At 39.4% G+C, this 21,225-nt stretch overlaps 1 protein-coding gene across 2 annotated transcripts in view; it reads right to left on the reverse strand.

Annotated features, from left to right (window-relative positions):
* Positions 1–1,538: 1,538 nt before the first annotated feature.
* prkcab (protein kinase C, alpha, b) overlaps positions 1,539–21,225 on the reverse strand; it is a 101,632-nt gene continuing 81,945 nt past the window's right edge. Inside the window, exons 9-18 of one of the 2 annotated variants that reach the window (XM_072443366.1) lie at positions 19,705–19,734; positions 17,244–17,387; positions 16,999–17,172; positions 15,360–15,451; positions 14,827–14,889; positions 14,108–14,246; positions 12,196–12,276; positions 11,914–12,021; positions 11,119–11,259; positions 1,539–1,738 (exon numbers count right to left, since the gene is read on the reverse strand). In XM_072443366.1, the coding sequence (XP_072299467.1) occupies positions 1,574–1,738; positions 11,119–11,259; positions 11,914–12,021; positions 12,196–12,276; positions 14,108–14,246; positions 14,827–14,889; positions 15,360–15,451; positions 16,999–17,172; positions 17,244–17,387; positions 19,705–19,734 (1,137 nt within the window). In that variant the 3' untranslated portion in view covers positions 1,539–1,573. The remainder of the gene's footprint in view (positions 1,739–11,118; positions 11,260–11,913; positions 12,022–12,195; positions 12,277–14,107; positions 14,247–14,826; positions 14,890–15,359; positions 15,452–16,998; positions 17,173–17,243; positions 17,388–19,704; positions 19,735–21,225) is intronic. The other variant, XM_072443368.1, reaches the window with a different exon arrangement.

Genomic DNA, 21,225 nt, shown 5'->3' on the forward strand with positions numbered 1-21,225 from the left:
TTTATCACCGTTTATAATTCAGCTCTTGAGCCAAAATGGCAGGCTACATGAAGCACTGGGAAAGGATGCGGAGCAGGAAAGCATACAATACTTGCTGGTTTACTTCTTGTAAAGTTGGAGGCTCCATGCTTCAACACCAGGGGAGTTTTCAGTACCATGCAAAGGTTGTTCACATGCTTCGATCGCATGCACACAAAACACACGGAAATCCTTATAACTAGATGTGATTTCAGTCCATAAACAGGAGAAGGCGGTCTGTTAGGCGACCAAGGCAAAAAGGGCATCCAAATCACGTACAGGATACGTGCTGCATATTCTCTATGACACAGTAGTAGAAAACAAATGGATACAGGAAATACATATAACAAGATTTGCTGATACAAAGCTACCAAAGATTCTGCCAAACTTTTTCTCTCGTTTAAGGGGTCATCTAAACACATAGAAATCTTCAAATCATTTAAGATAGTAAAAGCACATTCATTTTGTTGTATAAAATATCTTTTGAAATATATATTTACAAAAATGGTGGACAGGGGTAAATGTCTCTGGACTGAGAGGTTAAGCAGAACATAAAGAGGAACGTAAGCATATTTTATAGACATTTTAGAATAAGACTTTTTTTTATCATTACAACAAAAATACATAACATTGTTTTTATCATAATACTAACCTTTACATAGATACCAGAACGTAGATTATAGAGTCTTACTGTCAATGGAGTCAGAAAAAGAGTAAGTATAGAGAACTGCTTTGTGCATTAACTTAAGCCAAAAGTACTGTCTTTTAACCATGTTTTTCTGACCCTAAATGGTGGACTTTATTCTGCAGTTTCCGTCACAACATAAATAGTTGGTTACTCTAAGACTTACTGTAAGTGCATTTGACAGTAGCTCAAACAGGATTTCTATTGTGTTGAAAACAGAAGATACTTTTAAAGGAGACTGGAAATGCTTAATTATCCACTTTGGCACTCGTTATGCTTTATGTAACAGTGTAGTTCTATGGTTATTGGTGTGGAAATTAAATTCAAATGAAAAGGTTCAGAAAAGAAAAAGTTATGTATGTAAAACAATAACAAAAACACTACATGAAATTATCTGAACTATTATCTCGATTTTTGCATGATACAGCTGTTGCCTAAATGTGCATTTGTTGATAAATGTTTGAAATGGTAAAACAATGTATATATATATATATATATATATATATATATATATATATATATATATATATATATATATATATATATATATATATATATATATATATAAATAAATAAATAAATCACATTTTACACAGTGGTCCAATGTTTCTGGAAATAGAGGTCTTGTGTGACAATACAGCATTGAGAAAAAACCCACAAGACACAGTTATACACAGGAAAAGCTCACATAAAATAAGCTCACATAATGCGTAAATAAGTATTACGTAAAGAAAATCAAAGTTGGTTGAAATATATAAGGTTTACAGGGTGGTTTTGACCTTTATGCAATTAGCTATGTTGACTGATGTTGATGGCAGATGTCTGGGATTTGTAGTTTTGTTTTTTTGGAAGAGTCTGTGTAGTTCCTGCTCATACCACACTGTGCAGTGACGGGGGGAGGAACTGAGTGTTGATGCAGGAGAAACCGGCGAACTCATTCTGATCGATGTTGGCGATCACCAGTTGGTCGGGCGGGGTCAGAACGGGCTGAGTGCGGGTGAAGAACTTGTCAAAGTTTTCGGCGCCTTTGCCACACTGAAAGAGAACAGCAACACATCCAGTGAAACACAATGGTTCAATGAGATCTTCTGTGAGACTTTTGGATTGATGAATAAAATGTTCACGCTGACATAAGGATGTCAGTATATATACGTTTTGATTTTATAATTATTGTGAAAATACATTTCAGATTATTCTCAACTATCAAAGCCAAGACCAAAAAACTATAAGTCACACCTTTTTTCATAGTTTTGGCCGGGGTGCGACTTATATTTATACTTATATACTTATACTTATAATCCGGAGCGACTTATATGTGATATTATTTGTTATTTTCACACTTGAAATCGCATTTCATACTCCAGTGCGATTTATATATGTTTTTTTCTTCTCTATTATGCATTTTTTGGCTGGTGTAACTTATACTCCGGTGCGACTTATAGCCCGGAAAATACGGTAATCCAAATCAGCACATTTTATAAACAGAACCGTTTCCAAAGGGCTGAACAGACACAAAACAATAAAAAAAAAACACACAAAAAACACAAAGGGACAATATGTGTTCCATTTGGTTTAACTAGTCCTGAAATAATAAAACCAGTTAAATCAAATACAAGCCAAATGACATAAAAGGCAGATAAAAACATCACATTTTCATTCACTGTTTTGGAGTGTAGATTGAATATAAAGTCTAGTTCTTACAGTTACAATGTGACCTGTATAATTACAATTATCAATGAATGTTCTGTGTAAATGCAAATAGGTTTCCTGTGCCTTACCACATTAAAAGAGATCAGACGCTGTTAGATGTGTGGGACTGTAATTATTAGCTTGATCTGGAGCTTGTGACTTAAAAGAGTTTTTGTCGCTTTTATTAGAGGGCGTGCTGTCGGTCCCAGAGGGAAGGTGCAGGGAGATGTCAAAGCGCGTGTGTAACCGAGCAGAAGTTGTAATTAGATTATAGCGTCGTCCACAGTGGAGGTCAGCGCATCCGTGTGGAGTGTGGCTCTGGCCGATCATGGCTCTCAAGTTTATCAAGACGATGTTTACCTTTATTCACGGGTCAGTGACCATTAGGGCTGCATGCGGCGCAATAATGTTCTAAATTTATCCATCAGACGGTATCTACATAACAAAAGCAAGCTAATTAAGACTTGATAATAACAAAATCCGACCTTTTTTTTTGTTTTAAATTGGGGCTGAACGATTTTGGCAAAATATTTCATTGTGTTTAGATTAGCAGTTTAAATATGGAATAAAATAAGAAACAATATTTAGTTGCTTGCAAAATGTTTGAATAATTGAAGTCTATGCGATTTGCCAATTGCAAACATTCCAATGGATAGTTTGATTTGGTTGCGATATTGATTACTGCTAATATTGTTATATCGATACTTTTGCAATACATTGTACAGCCCTAATCCCCATAGTGTCATTGTACTTACAGCAGGGCAGGCATCTTAGTATACCAAACGCAGATCCTAGTTTTCCAGTATACTCATTACATCAGTGGTTCTCAAAAAGGACCATCAAATAAATATTTATTTTACGAGTACACCATCTGAATCGGGTCTTTAGCAGGAATATTCCAGGTTGTGATAAAATGTGAATATATGATTATATTTCTGTGATGTATTTTATCTGCATAATAGTGATATTTTATCTGCATCATTAGTCTAAGAGAAGAACGGGTGTGTGACAAACTGCATTTGTTTGTGAAGGTATCATAAAGATGGGCCAAAGGATGTTTACCCTAGGGGGGGTGATAACCCAGAGGAGTCTGGGTAATGTTTACCCAAGGCTTGATCTCTACGGAAAAATACCAAGTGCCTTGATGTGAGGCTGACCAATGAGAAATGTGACCCGCCTATTCCAGAATATCTAATAAAACCAACCAGCATTGGAAAAAACGGGGTGAGACGCGGGGGTGAGACGCAGGAGGGTCAGCCAGGCTCCTTACAACGGCTTGGCTGACACAGTCCCCGCGTTTTCTCCCATGCATGCCACACAAATGTCTGATCTTTCTGTGTCGTTTCATATTCTAGGTTGAATTGTGTTCTCGATGTGTTAAGGAATAGCATCGGTGTATGTCTAATTCCATGACATTTTCTGGTCCTATCGAGCCGGACGACAAGCAGCCCCTTCGCGGAGATTGACGGGTGAATCGGTGAAGTCTGTGCACAGCTAAAAGGAAGTCCACTTTTCCCGTGGCCGCCCATCGCACCTCAGTCTCCGCGAGGAGAGCGCGTCGTTTCGAAGCAGCAGGAGAACACAGGCGACAAAGAAGGTCAGACAAAACATTGTGTGTGAAAAAGAGTTAGCCATAAAACGTTTTTATGCATTAGTTTGATATTTACTGGAAAAATATTGTATGCTTTTATGCGCAGTTAGGTATTACTGAGGAAATACCCAGTTTCATATTACTGAGGAAATACGCAGTTTAGGTATTACTGAGGAAATACCCAGTTTCATATTACTGAGGAAATACGCAGTTTAGGTATTACTGAGGAAATACCCAGTTTAATATTACTGAGGAAATATGTGTGAATGTAAGCGCTGTGCACGAGCGAAGTAAGTAAGAGAGAAGTATGAATGTGTGAATGAGGATTAATAGTGATTAACTAACAAGTGTGAATCACAATTAATCATACAAGGGTCACAAGGCGTTATTCTGAGAGATCTAAAATTTGCAGTCACGGGTGAATCTTAAACACCACGTTTATGTCCGGAGGAATCTAATATGGAATTTTCTCTAGAAGCTTGACATTGACCGTGACTGTAAAGCAAGTAGCATTTCTCTCACAGACGACCGAGACCAAATAATGCCAAAATTATCACCCCAAACTGTAAAAAGACAAAGGAAAAGTCATAAGAGGATTTTGGAGGGAGACTTCCAGTGTGCTCAGATGACGTGGCAGAGAGGGGGAGATAAGGAGGGTCAACAAGGCAGGAGAAGGGAAAGCAGTTCAGAGGACGCTCTGAACTGATGAAATAAGTAAAACTAAACCCAGCTGGTTTTAAATTTTAGTATTTGAGAGCTCTGTATTTCAACAAATTTAGGGTTTTGTTTGATTGACAACAATCAATTATAAAGATTGTATTAAACTTGATAAGAGATGAAGATTATTTCAGATTTTTATAGATGGCCAATTTTTTGGGGAATGTGATCACAGACAGGACACTTCCTGTCCCCGACATAGAAGACAAAAGTTGTGTTTTTACGGTATCGTGTTTTTTGAGTGCACAGAACAAACCCACGTTTTGTTTTGTTTTATTTTTGGACTTGACGAAAATTATCTTTTTTGACTTAATGCATGACTAGATGAAAGTACAGGACGAAAAGACAGAAGTGTTTTTAAATTTAGGATCAAATACAGGCACAGGCCTGGAAGTGATAATGTGGGTAAATGAGTGACGACTGATGTTTTTGGACATAGGAGTAGAACGGGCAGTAAGTAAAGTGATAGTAAAAGTTATATCAGTAACTTATTTATTTGTATTATCATGAGGAAACCTCGTATTGCATGTAGACATAAGTGAGGGAATAAGTTAAATAGTGACGTCCAATGCCCTCCCAGGAAAGACATGAATGGGTCATTAACTAAAGGCAAACGACACCAAGTCATAAAGATAGTCAGAGATAAGGGGCTATTGACTGGCAAAGAATCTGGAGGACTCAGGACGGAGTCAGGACGGACCCGGGGGGAGGAGTGTAATGCAGAAGAATAAATTTTATGAGACCCGCAGATTACCTGAAGATAGTGAAAACTAAACAGGGGGATGGGTAATCAATACATGAGTTTAGAAGCAGAATGACAGGGACATTATGAAGGATAACAGGGGAATCCCAGGGGATGCAGCGTCTGATAGTTATATCAGAAGCAATTAGAAAGTAAAAGCAGGTTACAAGTGAGGGTAAAGAGTAAGTGAAAAGAGAGAAAGAAAAAGCAGGTTTAGGAATTTGGAAATGGGTGTTTCCTCCGTTACGAGAGGAAGACAGAGAAGAAGATAGAGAGAGACAGAGAGGAAGACAGATAAAGAGAGAGGGGAAGACAGAGAGGAAGATGTGACGTGACAAAGAAAAGACAAAGAAAGTAGGCAACAAGGGGATAAAAACAGGTTTATAAAAGAGATGTGCCTTATGTACAAGGGGAAGGTTTAGGATCATTTTGATTGTTATACACATATAGACTTGTTAGAACAAACTAATACACAATGTTTGTAAAGCACCACATGAGCAGGTGTGAGAGATTGAGTTTGAAACTCACCTGAAGCACATATAGAAGATAAGTACATATTACATTAGATGGGTGACTTTATTCAGGCCACACCCACAGAGGAGATGTGAAATTGTTAATTATGATGAAGAATTCTAAGTTGTGAACTGACCCTTATGGCCAGCTCAACGGGGGAATTATTGAAATAATTATTATTGTTTGATGTATTTGTATTGCACACACACACACACATACGCGCACACACGTGGAGACCAAACATTTAGAGTTTGAGACATTTAGAGTTTGAGACATTTAGAGTTTGAAACTTTTAGAGTTTGAAACATTTAGAGTTTGAGACATTTAGAGTTTGAAACAAATGGTGGTAAAACAGATAGGTTAGGGCAGTGTCGGATAACAGACACATAGACGGATTACAGACACACAGGGTGGGAGCCCAGCGCCGTGGGAGGGGGGGCTCAGCCAGGGATGTGACCACTGAACTGTGAAAGGTCAAGAGGTGACATTGCGGAGTGGAAGACAGACGCAATTCCATCTCTTCCTTGATTACATCTTGGATTAGTGAAAGTTGTAAACTATCTGGATTATTGAATTTTGGTTAAATGTAGAATTATGTAGAAGTTTGAGAAATGGGAATTCCATATCTCAAAAAGGAGGGATATGTACGTGTAAACAAATATTCCGAATCAATAATTATAAAAAAAAAAAATTGTAAACAAGAAAACTGTTTGAAATACACTGAATTGTCGAAAAGACTTTGTTTATCACCACAGCAGAACGTGTTGGAGATGTGGTGTTTACAGAGACGAGCCAGGTGGACGAGCAAAGTGGACGGAGCCACACCGTGTCGTCCTCACACCGACCATTGGAGGGACGAGTACATGGGTGCTCTCATGGGAAAGTGAGAGAAATGTCTGGACAACACAGTGGCAGATCCATAACATCGCAGACGCAGGACTTCGTTTGTATTCTTCGTTTTTGTATGCAGAGACAACAGACAGAGATTCTACAGTACGCAAAGTACTATACTCTGCTACAATGAACGAGAGACAGAGGCTACGGTGCGCAGAGTACCATACTCTGTGGAAAAAGAATCAACAGTTATCATCATCACAGCGATGACGGTAATATGGGTGCTGAACACCTGTATTATGCACCGGACAATCGGGACAATCGGGACAATCGGGACAATCGATCAACATACACAACTGTGTATACCGGTTAATGGAATATAGAGGGAAGAAAATAAGTGATCAACTTGAAAGGTTATGAAATGCATGATGTGTAATGTATAATGTACAATGTATAATTGACATGACAGAAGCTGAAGAAACACAATGGCATATTATACAGCCACAGTTGTTTGCACTAACTAAGAGAGTTCTTTTTTATCTGCTACAACATAACTACATGTAATGTTAATGAGATTATGAATTGAGATGGGAAATGTACCAGTTCATATGTGTAACCTAACTGTGCAGATAGCGGGAGGGAGGTCTCTTAAGGAACCAAGAGAGGACTTATGGTGATGTGGGGGACACTTGTGGGACGTTGTGCCTATGTATCCCTTTTGTGGCCAGCCATGGTCATAACAAAGACCAGCATCACCCAGAACCATACCGCAGGGTCAAGGTCGAGAGGTTAGAGGACAGTCTGGTCCCAGTAGCACCTGATACAACGTATTTGCTTCTATTGGGGTGTCCAGAGGTCCCTGACGAGAACTGACTGACCAGAGAGCAGCGGGTTTAAGGGCTTTCCGCTTGTACTTCTATATTTCCCATCACACCGCACCAAATTATAGACAAGATAAATTGTCTGTTCGTCAAATTACAGAGATTGACCAATCTGACTCAAAATTTAGGACAGTAATGCTGTAGAAATGTTGTGGGCCGAGAGAAAAGAAGTGTGTTCAATGTTGAGAAATGTGCATAAACTTTTTGTGTGTAAAAGTGTCATTTTAACACCAATATGAAAGACATGTTGAAAACTGAAAAGAATAATGTGTTTGGCATATGAGACAGTAGACTAATGCTTTGATAAACAGGAGGGAAATGTGATAAAATGTGAATATATGATTATATTTCTGTGATGTATTTTATCTGCATAATAGTGATATTTTATCTGCATCATTAGTCTAAGAGAAGAACGGGTGTGTGACAGCATTTGTTTGTGAAGGTATCATAAAGATGGGCCAAAGGATGTTTACCCTAGGGGGGGTGATAACCCAGAGGAGTCTGGGTAATGTTTACCCAAGGCTTGATCTCTACGGAAAAATACCAAGTGCCTTGATGTGAGGCTGACCAATGAGAAATGTGACCCGCCTATTCCAGAATATCTAATAAAACCAACCAGCATTGGAAAAAACGGGGTGAGACGCGGGGGTGAGACGCAGGAGGGTCAGCCAGGCTCCTTACAACGGCCTGGCTGACACAGTCCCCGCGTTTTCTCCCATGCATGCCACACAAATGTCTGATGTTTCTGTGTCGTTTAATATTCTAAGTTGAATTGTGTTCTCAATGTGTTAAGGAATAGCATCGGGTGTATGTCTAATTCCATGACACAGGTCTAGTAGTAGTTTTAACTAAGAAAATACTCAAGGAAGAGCAAAAATGTGAATAAAATGTACACCACCTGAAGTAAACACTAGAGGAGCCAGCGTACCATCAGATGAAGCTCGTACCACAGTTTGAGAAACACTGCTCTATCACATGAAGTAGCCGACAGTGCCAGGGCAAATACATGGTGAAACTGCTTTCAAGTGAGCGTGAGCAAAACACTGTAAATGTGATTAAACTAGAATAGAATTACACTACACAACATAATGAATTTGGCAACGCAACAATGAATACAATAATATACAAATCTCACAGTACAATATTATCACAATATTCCTTTCACGGTACAAAATGTATGCTTTATTGTAGCAAGTCTAACAGAATTGTAGAAATGATGCTTTTTCCTTTTAAAATGTTTTGACAAGCCTTTGGTGTGAATGATATATTCCAGTCAAATTCCAGAGTTCATATTCAAAGAGTTAAGATATAAAATCATGGTCTTTGTAGTTCCCACTGCTTTTTTTTTTTTTTTTTTTTTTTTTTTTTATCAAAGGAGCTTATTATTCACTATATTGTGACTGCAATATTATTCTGAGACTTTTGGCGATACAATCACAGCATTTCAGTCATTGCTACATCCTCGGTCACAACACGACTGAGACATGATAAATACAAATGTGTGCTCTCTGTAGACAGGATATCTCCAGAGACCGATCAGCCCGGCCTGTTTAAAATAGAGTAACATTAATATCAACACTCTTAGCCTCAGATGCAGCCGTGTGCCTCACTGGAGACCGAGGTGACGCAGGACATGAGCTCGCACAAAGCAATGGCGTGTTTCTTCTTTGTATGAATGGAGCCTAATTCATCCGCCATGTAAGACGACCGTTTACTGCGACTGTAGAGTGGACAGCGGGGGAACTCTGCTGTTAACAGGGCTATTTATAATCACCCGGCTCGAGGCGCTCCGGCTGAGGACGGCGGGATTCTGCACGAGGCAGTGGTGACAGGAGGAGGCAGAGGTGTGAGGGAAGAGGAGTCAGTGTCAGGCTAAACGACAGGCGGCTGCAGCTGGGGCAGAATCAGAACAAATACTGTCGACACACGTTTTAAAACACATCCAGCAGCAGATCGTGGAGAGCTTGAAGTGGAATGTGTCACTAAAGGAGTTTGCAGAGCAATAATATTATAGACTATGGAAAATTACACTTAATGGTCATTTTTGAGGGGCTTACAAAACTTAACATTTTGTTAAGTGTGTTTTGCAGGGTTTAGTTTGTTAGTTTGTTCAGTTTTGTTTGTTTGAACTCTTAAAAAGATGATAACGATGATGATGATTATTATTTAGAAATTTGCAAGAAGTTCTACTAATCTACCTTTCGATCAGGCAATCAAAAGGGTTCACGATTAGGCTGAGCAAAATAATATGTCTGTTTGCCGTAACCCGACCGACCAGGTATGAAACTAGCAGAAAAAATAAAATAAAATCAGCATTTTGTTGAAAAAACTTCAAAATCGACCGGTCTTTTCTAAACCGCCGTGTTGAATATTTGTATCACGCTGGTAAACCTATCTTACATCCCAAATGACTGATGACACATGGCGCAACGCATGTGCGTTTTTAATTTTCGGTCCTCCACATGCGTCTGTAACAAAACAGAACGCGCAAAACGGAAATTCTTGTGCCTTTTACAATTTGGTTTGCCTCTGTCGGCGCCACTGATGTGGCCATAGTACATGTCACTCTCTATCACGGTGTGACTTGATTAAAATTTGACTTACGCAATGAATTCTGGGATTGAAACACGCCCAGCAGCGTCATCACGACGAATATGGCGGGAACATAGCGGCGCCCATGTCCCCCGCATGTTCCCCCCGCTCGCCTTCGCTACCAAAATAAAGGATAACAGCGAGCAAAAGATCGATTAAAATATCTTAAAATCGGGAGATTTAGTCTCCTGATCGGGTTGATAGAGACGTTTTCCGTCATTGACTGTTGAAGCCTGACCCTTGGCGGTCACTCCGAGTCAAAAAATTGCAAAATTTTGATCTTTTTTTTGCCTTCAACGTAAAAAAAATAAGAATTTGCCTACCGTCCGACCCACTGGAAAAATGTTGGGTCCGGTTACAGCAAACAGTTGTTTGTTTTGGGTAGCCTTAGGTACTGTGTTTATTTTACTGTAGTTTGTGGCCAAAACCTGCCTGTAAAAGCCAGATCGGTTGGGCCTGGTTAATATTTGGATGGGAAACAACTGAGAAAACCAGAAGCAACAGTGGCTTTAATGCAAATGTTCTGTCCTTGCCTGGTTGGAACGTGTGTGATTGGTGGTGGTCAGAGGGACCAGATTAGCAGCCTCAGTCAAGTGACTTCAGTCAGTCTGCCCCAGAGCAGCTGTGGCTACTATAAAGCCTTAACACACCCAAATGTGGAGCGAATGAACAATGCACAAAATGTAGTGCCTGGACAAGCGCTACCTCAGACTAATGCATGCTATTTTTTAACCCTGAGCAAAGGATCACAAATGTAAATTGAGAGGACGCATACATTTACTTAGTTACTCTCGCGACACAATTTACTCAAAATAAAAATGCCTTTGACTGCCTGCATAAAACTAATTGTACACACCACTTTAGGTTTGAAGGGCGGCTGGATCTCTCTGTTTGCGAGGCGCTCCCAGTCGATGCGTCTGAAGAAGGCCTGCTCCCGGATGTCCCGCTCTCCCTCCGGGCCGCACCCCAGACGCTTGGACGGGTGCTTGGTCATCAGCTAAAACCACACAAATACTGAAATTAAATCATGCCCCAAAATCATAGGCATTTTATAGGTGGCGTTACGATGATTCTCCAATGTTTTAAAAGTATTATTAACATATATTGTCTTTATGAAAGGCTCTCTTTTGGTTCTGGTGTGTAATTTCACAACACGCACAGGGAGACGTGTTTTTGAATGACTCAGGCTGCACTTTAATTGAATCTACTTTGGTGTGAAAAGTGAGAATGAAAACTCATTTCCAAGTGGGTAAAAAATAATGGACAGGAACGACACCACTTCTATGTGATAATATGGAAACGGCCTAGGTGGGACGCACGAGGCAGGTGTGTCCCAAAGTGGACCCTTTTCTCCTCCTAACTAAGCAGCAAAACTCGACCTAAATTTAATGAGTTACATTTTTGATTCATTCTTTTACTATTGGAATTGTATTGTATATTCAATTGCATAACACAAGACCTTTTACTTTTACTTGGGTAACATCTCTTCTCACTGTAATTATGTACAAAAAGCTTTACAAAAAAACAATCTAATGAGTTGAACATGTGAATTTACAACACTTTACATTCAGTTAGTTTGGTCAAATCTAGTCTTATTTCTTGTTTCAGGATTAAAGTTTAGGCTCAGGAGATATTGTAGAGTAACACTTACTCCTTTGCAGATGGACACTGCTTCTTTAGACATGGATTTGGGGTAAGAAACATTATGCTCCATGATGGACTGGAAGAGCTCGTCCTCGTCTTCACCGTCAAACGGAGGCTGAAGAGGGGCAAAAGTCACAATGTTACATTCTTCTTCAAAATTATACATTTGTTGTGACTTATGCACATAATAAAAAGATGGTGGAAAAAATATCAGGAAATTGTTGTTTGACACTGTGGTAATGTGTCAAATTTTTTTCTACAAACTGAAATATATAGATAAAATAATTACCTGTCCAGCGAGCATCTCGTACAGAAGAACTCCATAGGCCCACCAATCCACTGACTTCCCATAAGGCTGATACGCTATAATCTACAACAACAAAATGATTCATTTATGTTTAATGCATCAAAAATATTGTGCAATGTAAAAACTCATCTTGAAGTCAAACAAAGTCAAGTTTGTTAATATAACACCCCCAATGACTAAAACAAGCTAAAATAAATCTATGCAAATCTCACAAGCTTGTGTTAAAAGTACTGCTGTAAATGGTACAAACTAATCAGATTAATCACTTTTGAAATGTAATTAATAATGAATAATTGCACAGCGTGCTTCTAAAATGTCATTATTTAAATGTCTAAATGTCTATTTTGACACAGTTTCTTAATAAAATGAAATCATGTGATGATTTAACAAATCTGAATAAACAATTTAAAAGCCCAACTACCTACAATTTAGGTTTGGACCTTTTTGAGTTTGGTGAAGTGGTTGTTATGTGTGGAGCATGGTGTTCCGCCGGTCTTTGTTTTGATCTGCCGCTCTGCACTGGTGACATCAGCAGCAGACCACTCAGCGGCTGCTGTTGGCGAGTGCAGAGCGGCGGAAGTGGTGCGGCTTTGCTTCGCTCCAAACAACGAACTGGGGACACCGCAGAGATCTGGAGTTGAACATCCTGTGCTCCATGACAGAAATAAAACTGCCGTGTGTTGTCAGACTGATGGATTTTAAGTGTAAATGTAACCATGACATGCGCTGCTGCTCCTTCGCTCAGGTAAACCTCCCTGTGTACTAGTCTAAAAGGCGTCCTCAGCGTAATCAGCGTCCATCCATGATTAATGTGTCTATTTTCTAGTTAAAAGCCTATGCAAACAAATGGGTTTTGAACAAAGACTTAAAAATATTCAACGAGTGGGCTGTTTTAAGCTCAAACACAGAAAAACCATCAATGAAATCTTAAAATCAGTCCTGCAGCTGAGGGAGCCAGCGCAAAGAGGCCAGGACAGCAGAAACGTGCTCATATTTCCTCGAGTCTGTGCAAAAACGAGCCGCAGCAATAATTAATTTACAGTAGATATAGTGAAAAGAGCAGCAGCGATATCTTTTGGAAACTCAAACCCACCGTCATTAGATAAAGCTGTCTATTTTGAGGAACAGTAACAATGGGATCTTTTTGCTACCAGCCAATTTGCCTTCCCACTTGTTACGCCCCCACACGGAGACACACGTCGACTCCAACACTAATCATGAAGACAATCCCGCGCCAAGAGGAACCGCAGCTGCACTTTTCAAATGTTCACAGTTCACTAAAGGGCAATTAGATGCTCTGCCGCCGACACACATCAGCACAAGAGACCGATATATGGCTCATAATGTGTCCTGTGGAACGGAAGAGGATTCTGTTCTAGAATGTAAAGGGGAAGTGACTCTCCGTTTCATGACGAGGCAACGCAACAAGAAGCTGTGGATGTCAGTCAATTACATTAACACTGTTTTGAATGCTAATTCAATCTAAATCTCACGACAAATCTATTACATGTACATATAAAGGTGCACTGAGTAACTTCTCCGACGGGCGGTCCGCTTGTTCTGCTTGGATGGCATCAGACTGTCCTGCATTTGTTCAATTACAGGGGATCGTTTTGGTTCGAAATGCCTTGTAAAACAACCTTACTGTGAGTGGAGTCGCCTCTCCACAGAGCTGACATGTAACTTGACCTGGCAGCCTCATCTGCTTGTCTTAACAGAGATAGAAAAGGTCAAAAGGTGAAAGGTCCTGTACCAGAAAAGTTACACAGTGCACATCTATAACTGTACTAGCTCTACTACTTGAATGTACTACACAAAATGAACGGTATGGATGATTGTAAAAGTACTTTGTGAATGGACATTTTGTGAAATATGAAGATATGACGGGCCTCACCTCCGGCGCGATGTAGTCGGGCGTGCCACAGAACGTGCGGGTGGTCATGCCTTCGTACATGTTTTCTTTGCACATGCCAAAGTCTGCGATCTTAATGTGGCCTTCGGAGTCCAGCATCACGTTGTCCAGCTTGAGATCCCTGCAGCGGAGCAAAGTATTGTATTATATATGTCCCGATGTTTGTGTGTAGATTTTAATTAATATTTCTTCAGTTACTGCAGCACAATTTGTCTGCTGTTATTCTACTAAAGTGTTGCTTAGACCCAACTCAAAATGAAGTTAAGATGTCAACTTTAGGCCAGATGGAAATGTTAAAAACAATCCTTAGCTGAAGCAATGAAACGCTCAAAAAGGCAGTAAAAATATTATTGTTTATGATGTAGTGAGCTAGCCTGCGGATACAAATAAAATTTAAAAAAAAGCTCGACTGGAACAGAATGTAAATGACATAATTCAAAAGTTGTCTCTGTATTACTTCTTAGCTCTATTTCTGCGAATTTATTTATGTTTATATTTACCATCAGCCCACTGCTCTTTTACAAACGTTTTGCTTAAGTATTCTTACAGACCAAAGCACAGATGGTATAAAAGGAGATAAATGAGGCATTACACTGACTAATCCAAAAAGAGTGATCCTCTGTCCAATGACATCATATGATCGAAGTATATTAAAAGAAAATACTATGGTAACAACTGTATATTCAAACATTTGTGCGTACCTGTAGATGATTCCTCTTCGGTGCAGGAAAAACAACCCCACGGCAATCTCTGCTGCGTAAAATCTGCCCCCCCCAAAAAAGATATAGAATCCAACATCAGCAATTTTTTCGTCTCTGCCTTTAATCTTAATGAATTAAAACAAATACTGTTTGTAGTAATCAATACATTTGTTGATATTCCGCAAACCGTTTGAACGCAAGTGCAAAGGGCTATTGATTTATATTTAATGAGGCGCTACACCACAACAAATAGAAAAGAAAATGTGTTTTTAAAATTAGTTTTTAATGCTTTCGCCTTTGCTTCCAAACAAACTGTAATTGAAAACAGTTAAGGCTAAATGTAGAACGTATTATAACCTGTGTGTGCTTGTGTTTGCTCTTCATTGACAAAAAATCAGTTCAATACCACGACAATAAACAAGACCAAAACTTAACCAATGGATCAAAGTGAATTAAAACGCAAACATAATCTGCATTTTGTCTAAACATCCATATCACCCACCACAAAACTAACAAATGCTTTTTGTCCTTACACTGCCTGTGGCTCTTTGAACTTGCCCATGCGCTGGATGTGATACATGAGGTCGCCCCCGTTGATGTACTCCATGACAAAGTAAAGCCGGTCCTGGAAACAAAAGAGTATCCTGTATAACGACAGCTCTCAATTTTCAATGTTTACATTTTGAGTCAATTTTCAGTAGCAGAAAATCAAGTGTCCCATTATTTCGGGAGGCAAAGGATGGTCCAATATGGATCTATTTATTTGTAATTTTCCCTGAAATCAGGATTTTAGCTAGAAAGGTCCAGACATTGATGTTAAACTGTAATTAGGTTTTAACATTCTTTTTGTAAAATTACTCGAAATAATACTGCCTGACCAAAGAAAAAATTGACACTTCATCTTAGCCAGGCATGTCCAAACTAGGGCCCGGGGGCCAAATGCGGCCCTCAAACCAATTTTTGTTTACCCTCCAGCTTCCTGCTATGTTGGCCCAAACAACAAAAAGTAGTGCTTTTTACTGTGAAATTGGGAATATTCAGGCATATTGATGTTATACCAACCTAATATTAATGTTCTAGTTCTAATTAAAGGTGTGGAGGCTCATCGCAATTACGCTAAAAATGCAAAATGTCAAATGATTCACTTTGTTATTCAACAAATTCGACATTGACAAGTTGTTTGTGGCCCTCTGCCCCGTTTAAGTTTCAAAATGCGGCCCTTGGTGAAAAAAAGTTTGGACACCCCTGATCTAAGCAGGTCCTCTCCTCCTGCTGGAGACTGCTGCAGGTGATGATCTTTCAGCTGCAACACGGTGTTTAAACACAACTGATGCATTGAGTGGCTTCTCATTTCTGAAACAAAAATGTGGAAAGACAAATCCCGTGGTCATGGAAAAGATGTCACTGTTTTTGAAAAGGGTCAAATCAATGGCAAGAAGAAGAGAAGCAGAAACTAATCTACTACAGATCTGAACCCCAGAGAGTGTGTTTGGAGCTGCAGAAGACTTTGTGCAGTGGTCACGCTCTCACACCATCAATACAAGATCTGTGTGAGAAATAATGCAACACTGGATGGAAATAAATCTTTTAATATTGCAATAGCTTATTGAAACTATGCCACAGAGAATGTGTGCTGTAATCAAAGCTAAACATTAGAGTGTGACCTTTTTCCTGTGGCGACTTTTTTCCCCAGACAGGCAGTGTATATTAATCTCTTGCGTGCTTATATAAACATACAGCCACATTTAAAGCATAATTGCTCTTCTATTTCCATTTGAACTCACTGTCTGCTTAATAAAGACACATCTGATGCTCTTAGGACAAACTGGGAATGACATCTGGGCACAAACAGACCTAGGAATAAATACTGGGAATTTATGTCAAAAAACCTCACTCGTACTTTGATGCATGTAAAGGTTTCAGTCTCCCTTAAGTCTCCCTCAAGTCTGCCTCCACCGCACACGTCACCGTCGCCTCGCGTGGCTTAATATTCATTGTTGATCTCTGCTCTGATATTTAAGGCAGAGGCCGCTAATGACTGCAGCGGGAGAGAGTGAGTGATCGATGACGGCGATGACGATGGCACATACATACCAGAAGGAAACGCTGAAACAGTGATGAATGGCCTAGTGCACAAACTAATAGAGATGGTGTGTGGGCCTAAGTACACACCACCGTCTGGAAGCAGGAGTGTAGCTGCGTCAGGAACGGCGGCTTGTCTCGCTGGGCCAGCACCCGCTTCTCCACCATCGTGCATTCGACGTCATCGTCCTGGATCACCACGTCTTTCTTTAAAATCTTGATCGCGTACAGCTCCTCGGTGGACTTCATTTCGGCTAGCATCACCTGTAAATAGAAAAAGGTTTAACAAATGGGCCGCGAAACGATGACTCTAAAGGTTCTAGGTTCCTTCAGACCTTGCCGAAGCTGCCTTTTCCGAGGAGAGCCAGGAAGTTGAAGTCGCTGAGCCTGACCCGGTCCATGTTCCCGGAGGGCAGGCTGAAGCGCCGGTGGTCCGATGGCGTGATCACTTTCTTACCGTGGTGGCCTAGCTTGGCTTTCTGTGAAGTAAAAGTGCATTGTTTTTGTTAATGTCGTTATAAGATTCAGCGTTATTTGGGTAGAATCACAGAAGACTCAACTTAACTGGGTTCAAATTGCAATTGTAGACAAAAAAACGTCCGTATAGTGTGGCTTCAAATGATGGACAATGGGCAATTCATGTTTTTGTGTTGGGGTTTGGAGAATGTTCTGGAGAGAGTTAACATAGTAAAAAGCTAATGTGACAGAGATTATATAGAAAGTTCATACGTTTTGCTGTTAAGACATCGTTGTAACTTATTATAATCTTAAAGGAGACATGCTTTTTCAGGTACTATGAATTGAACGACAAAATAAGTAGATTTGAGTACAGTAGACTAGAGTACATTTTGTTCCTTGTAAATGTCAATATTGATCTAAAATGGCTTTGTAAAAGAAAGAGGTCCATTGACTTCCTGTTCAAAACTGCAGGACTGGAAAGCTATAGAGGAATATCACTGTAACAAGCAGCTTTAGACTTTAAAAAATGGCGATGTGACATATTATAACCCTACATGTGTCACTACAGTCTTAATCTTTAAAACAATGTCAACACATCAAGACAGGGATGTGGGCGGAGATAGGGGGTAAGTGAAATATGACTTTTGTGAGCACTTAAAAGCTCATTAAAGTTGATTTAACATAATATGTCCACTTTAATATATTTTTTTTTCTACTGTAAAATCCCATATTGCCAGTTCTAAACCTTTACCTTGGATGCATGTGCTTTTTCATACAGGGCCATCGTCTTTTCACTGTCATTTTTTGGGGGAAACTGCGAGGTGGACCATCACCGGGGGGCAAAAGCAGCCATGGGTCCCTGTCGCTATAATGACAGGCCTGCCAGGAGACAAGACCTAAAGGGCAGCTATGGTCCCCCAGCCCCCACCGCCCCCTATCAACACCGCACCATCACCATCGCACCGCTGACTCTGTCTGTTGGTGGGATAAAAGCTGTTGCAAGGGTGATCATATTTCCACAAACTAAACAACCCAAACTTCATATTTCAATGACTGAGATGAAGTCTGATTACGTTCTACCTCTTACATAAGTGCATATTGCAGCTAATTTCTGTAATATTACTGTGAAATAAATAATACATGGATACAAACGATTTATGCTTCAGTGGGTGGTCAAAAGTCTAACATCCATCTTGAGACCAGGTGTTGAGATGTGGCATGCACAGAAGAAGAAACCTGTTAGTTAGATAAAGAGTTAAGAGCCATGCATGTCCAAAAGGCCTTCTATAGCACAGACTATAGAGGAGGGAGCACACTTCAGCCAGTTCAGCAGGTGCAGCGCAGAGGAGGAAAGACCGTCATGGATTTACTAACAATGTCGCCCTCTTGTGTTGGGAACAGTAAGTGCATGTGTTAGCCGCTCTCATGCTTTTGCATAATTTCCCCTAAAGCTTCTAAAGCCTTTAAAGGTTTAGAAACAAAAACATTCTAAATTACTGAATAGAAGTTTCAATGGAAAAACCGGGGTTAACCACAAAATATGAAAAATCAAGGGCGTTTCGGCAAATGAAAACCGCTCAGACACTTGTGCGTGATATTTAGAGTCCTTCACCATAGTATTATTCGTTTATTTAATAGATTGTGACACGACACTTAGCATTTTTTCATGAAGGATAACACCTAGGTTTTACAGGACAAATACTTGCAGAAATGCTGAACTTAATTGCAGATATTAATTACATACATGACCATAAATTACTAATTTGAGGCTAGAATTTTGTATTTGTCCATTCTTTCAAATAAAAAAGCAAACTAACTGACATTTTTGCACTTGAAATTCAAAATGGGTTCATTACTAACTATTCCAATCAGGAGTAAAAATAAATAAATAAATCATATTTTCATGGGTATTTGAGCATCAGACGCCCTGGACTTAGAATAACAGGGAGGAACTTTTATTATTATTATTATTATTATTATTACTTGGGGAGTCAAGAGAAACATATGATTTAGAAGGATATTTGTTAATGTCTAATATATTTTAAGGTGTATATAGTTGTATTTTAATTTCCACTGATGAATTACCAAACAATAGCGTGCCCATGATTTCATTTTTAAAAACCTGTGGTAATGTAAGTGCAATAACATCCCTTTGAGACAATTATTCGTGACTAAAGTCATTCAAAGATCTGACCGGCTTGAGTTCGGTGCAATTGAAAGCTTTTGTTAGTAAATCGATTCATTTGTGGAAGTCCAAGCAGAGATCCACAAACAATCTGAAGTCTAAAATGGGAAGCAGGCCGGCAACATTAGAAGAGCAGAGCAGGCAGCGTCTACCTTTAGATAGTGGATATTTAACTGGCAGGCCTAAAAGAGAAACAACATTTTAATTCACATAATTTAATCAGAGTGTCTTTGAGCCTTGTCGGAAGAAAATGTCCTGTCACAACACATAATAAAAACATAGAATAATGCATCTTGTGAGCCAGATGGGGGCAGAGCAGCGTTTTGTCTAGTTTCCACGGCAACTACAAGCATGTACGAAGACGCTGTGAGGATAGTCAAGGTCAGCGGATTTGTGAAAGAGGAAATTAAAAACAGTAATAATGAAACTATGACCAAGCATCAGTTAAGTAGAGGCTGGTTATGATAATGTCGGTGTTGCAAACTGTTATCAAGAAACACTGAATGACAAAAAAAAGAAAAGTTTAATGTGGTACAGTATATTGCACAACGGGCCTATGACCCAGATTGAACACTAGAGGGTGCTAGTGAGCTACACCTTTTCAACAATACACTATGGTCATCAACAATGTGACACTAATTAAATGTTCACCACCAATTCTAAATCCATTAACCTGTTATGTCCTGTTAAGTGTGATTTTGGACACAAATGAAAAGAACATTTATTTCAAGGTTTTCTCAGCCTGTAACACGTATAAATGGGTGAGTTTGAAGGCAGGTTTGGTTGGGCTTAAGTTAGATTTTCTCGGAGCAATCCACTTTATTCTGGAAGTTCGTTAACGCTGGGATACCTCCTTTTCAAACAGGGAACTAAGGAAATGGGAGGTATTTAATTAAACCTTTCGAACTCATTCCTCGCTCTCGCAGATCTCACAAATCACTAGGACGTTTGCATTGTTAGATCAGCTTTTCAGACACAAATGTGAAGCAGGGCGATATCACTAAGCAGCCAATGACTCAGGTAGCCTCTTTCTTACAAGTGAGAAGTCAAAATGTTTAATCATTAGAAAGAGAATTAACTAACTATGAGAAATAAAACGTTGGAAACTCCAACTCCAGCAAATAAGTTAAAGACAGATTACAAAGCCATTTTCAAGTCATCCAGAGAAAAGGTGCATTGTTGACACGTTTGTGCACATGAGTGAACATTTTACACAAATCTACCTACTTTATATATTATTTTGGTGAAACTTTTCTCTAGTTCTCCATTGAAAGTAACACCATTACCATTTAACTGGAAATGGGAAAACAACGGTGGGCCAGCAGCAATTAAACAACAACAGCAGCAATTAAAGTGGGCAAAAAAAGGTAAAAAGCATATTACCTTAAACTACTTTATATAAATGCAGTTCTATTGTTAAAAAAGGTAACGCATGGAGAAAGTATGTTCAGTCCATCTCCGTAGTCTATCTCTTAATGCTGATGTATGACTTTCAGCTTCCTAACTTCACGCTGTCATCTTTATTTTATCATTGTCTCAAACTTCTATTCAATTTGCAAATTCAGCAGGTTTAGAGCCGCTTCCTTCACCCACTCATGCAGCGGTTCCCATGGCAACGGGATTCGAATTGTCAATAAAAGATTGTCGGTACAAAAACACGTGTGGTTTTAATG

The sequence above is a fragment of the Eucyclogobius newberryi genome, unplaced genomic scaffold (genome assembly GCF_026437365.1).
Source record: "Eucyclogobius newberryi isolate DKJ021-1_F unplaced genomic scaffold, fEucNew1.0.hap1 SCAF_13, whole genome shotgun sequence".
NCBI classification, from domain to species: domain Eukaryota; kingdom Metazoa; phylum Chordata; class Actinopteri; order Gobiiformes; family Gobiidae; genus Eucyclogobius; species Eucyclogobius newberryi.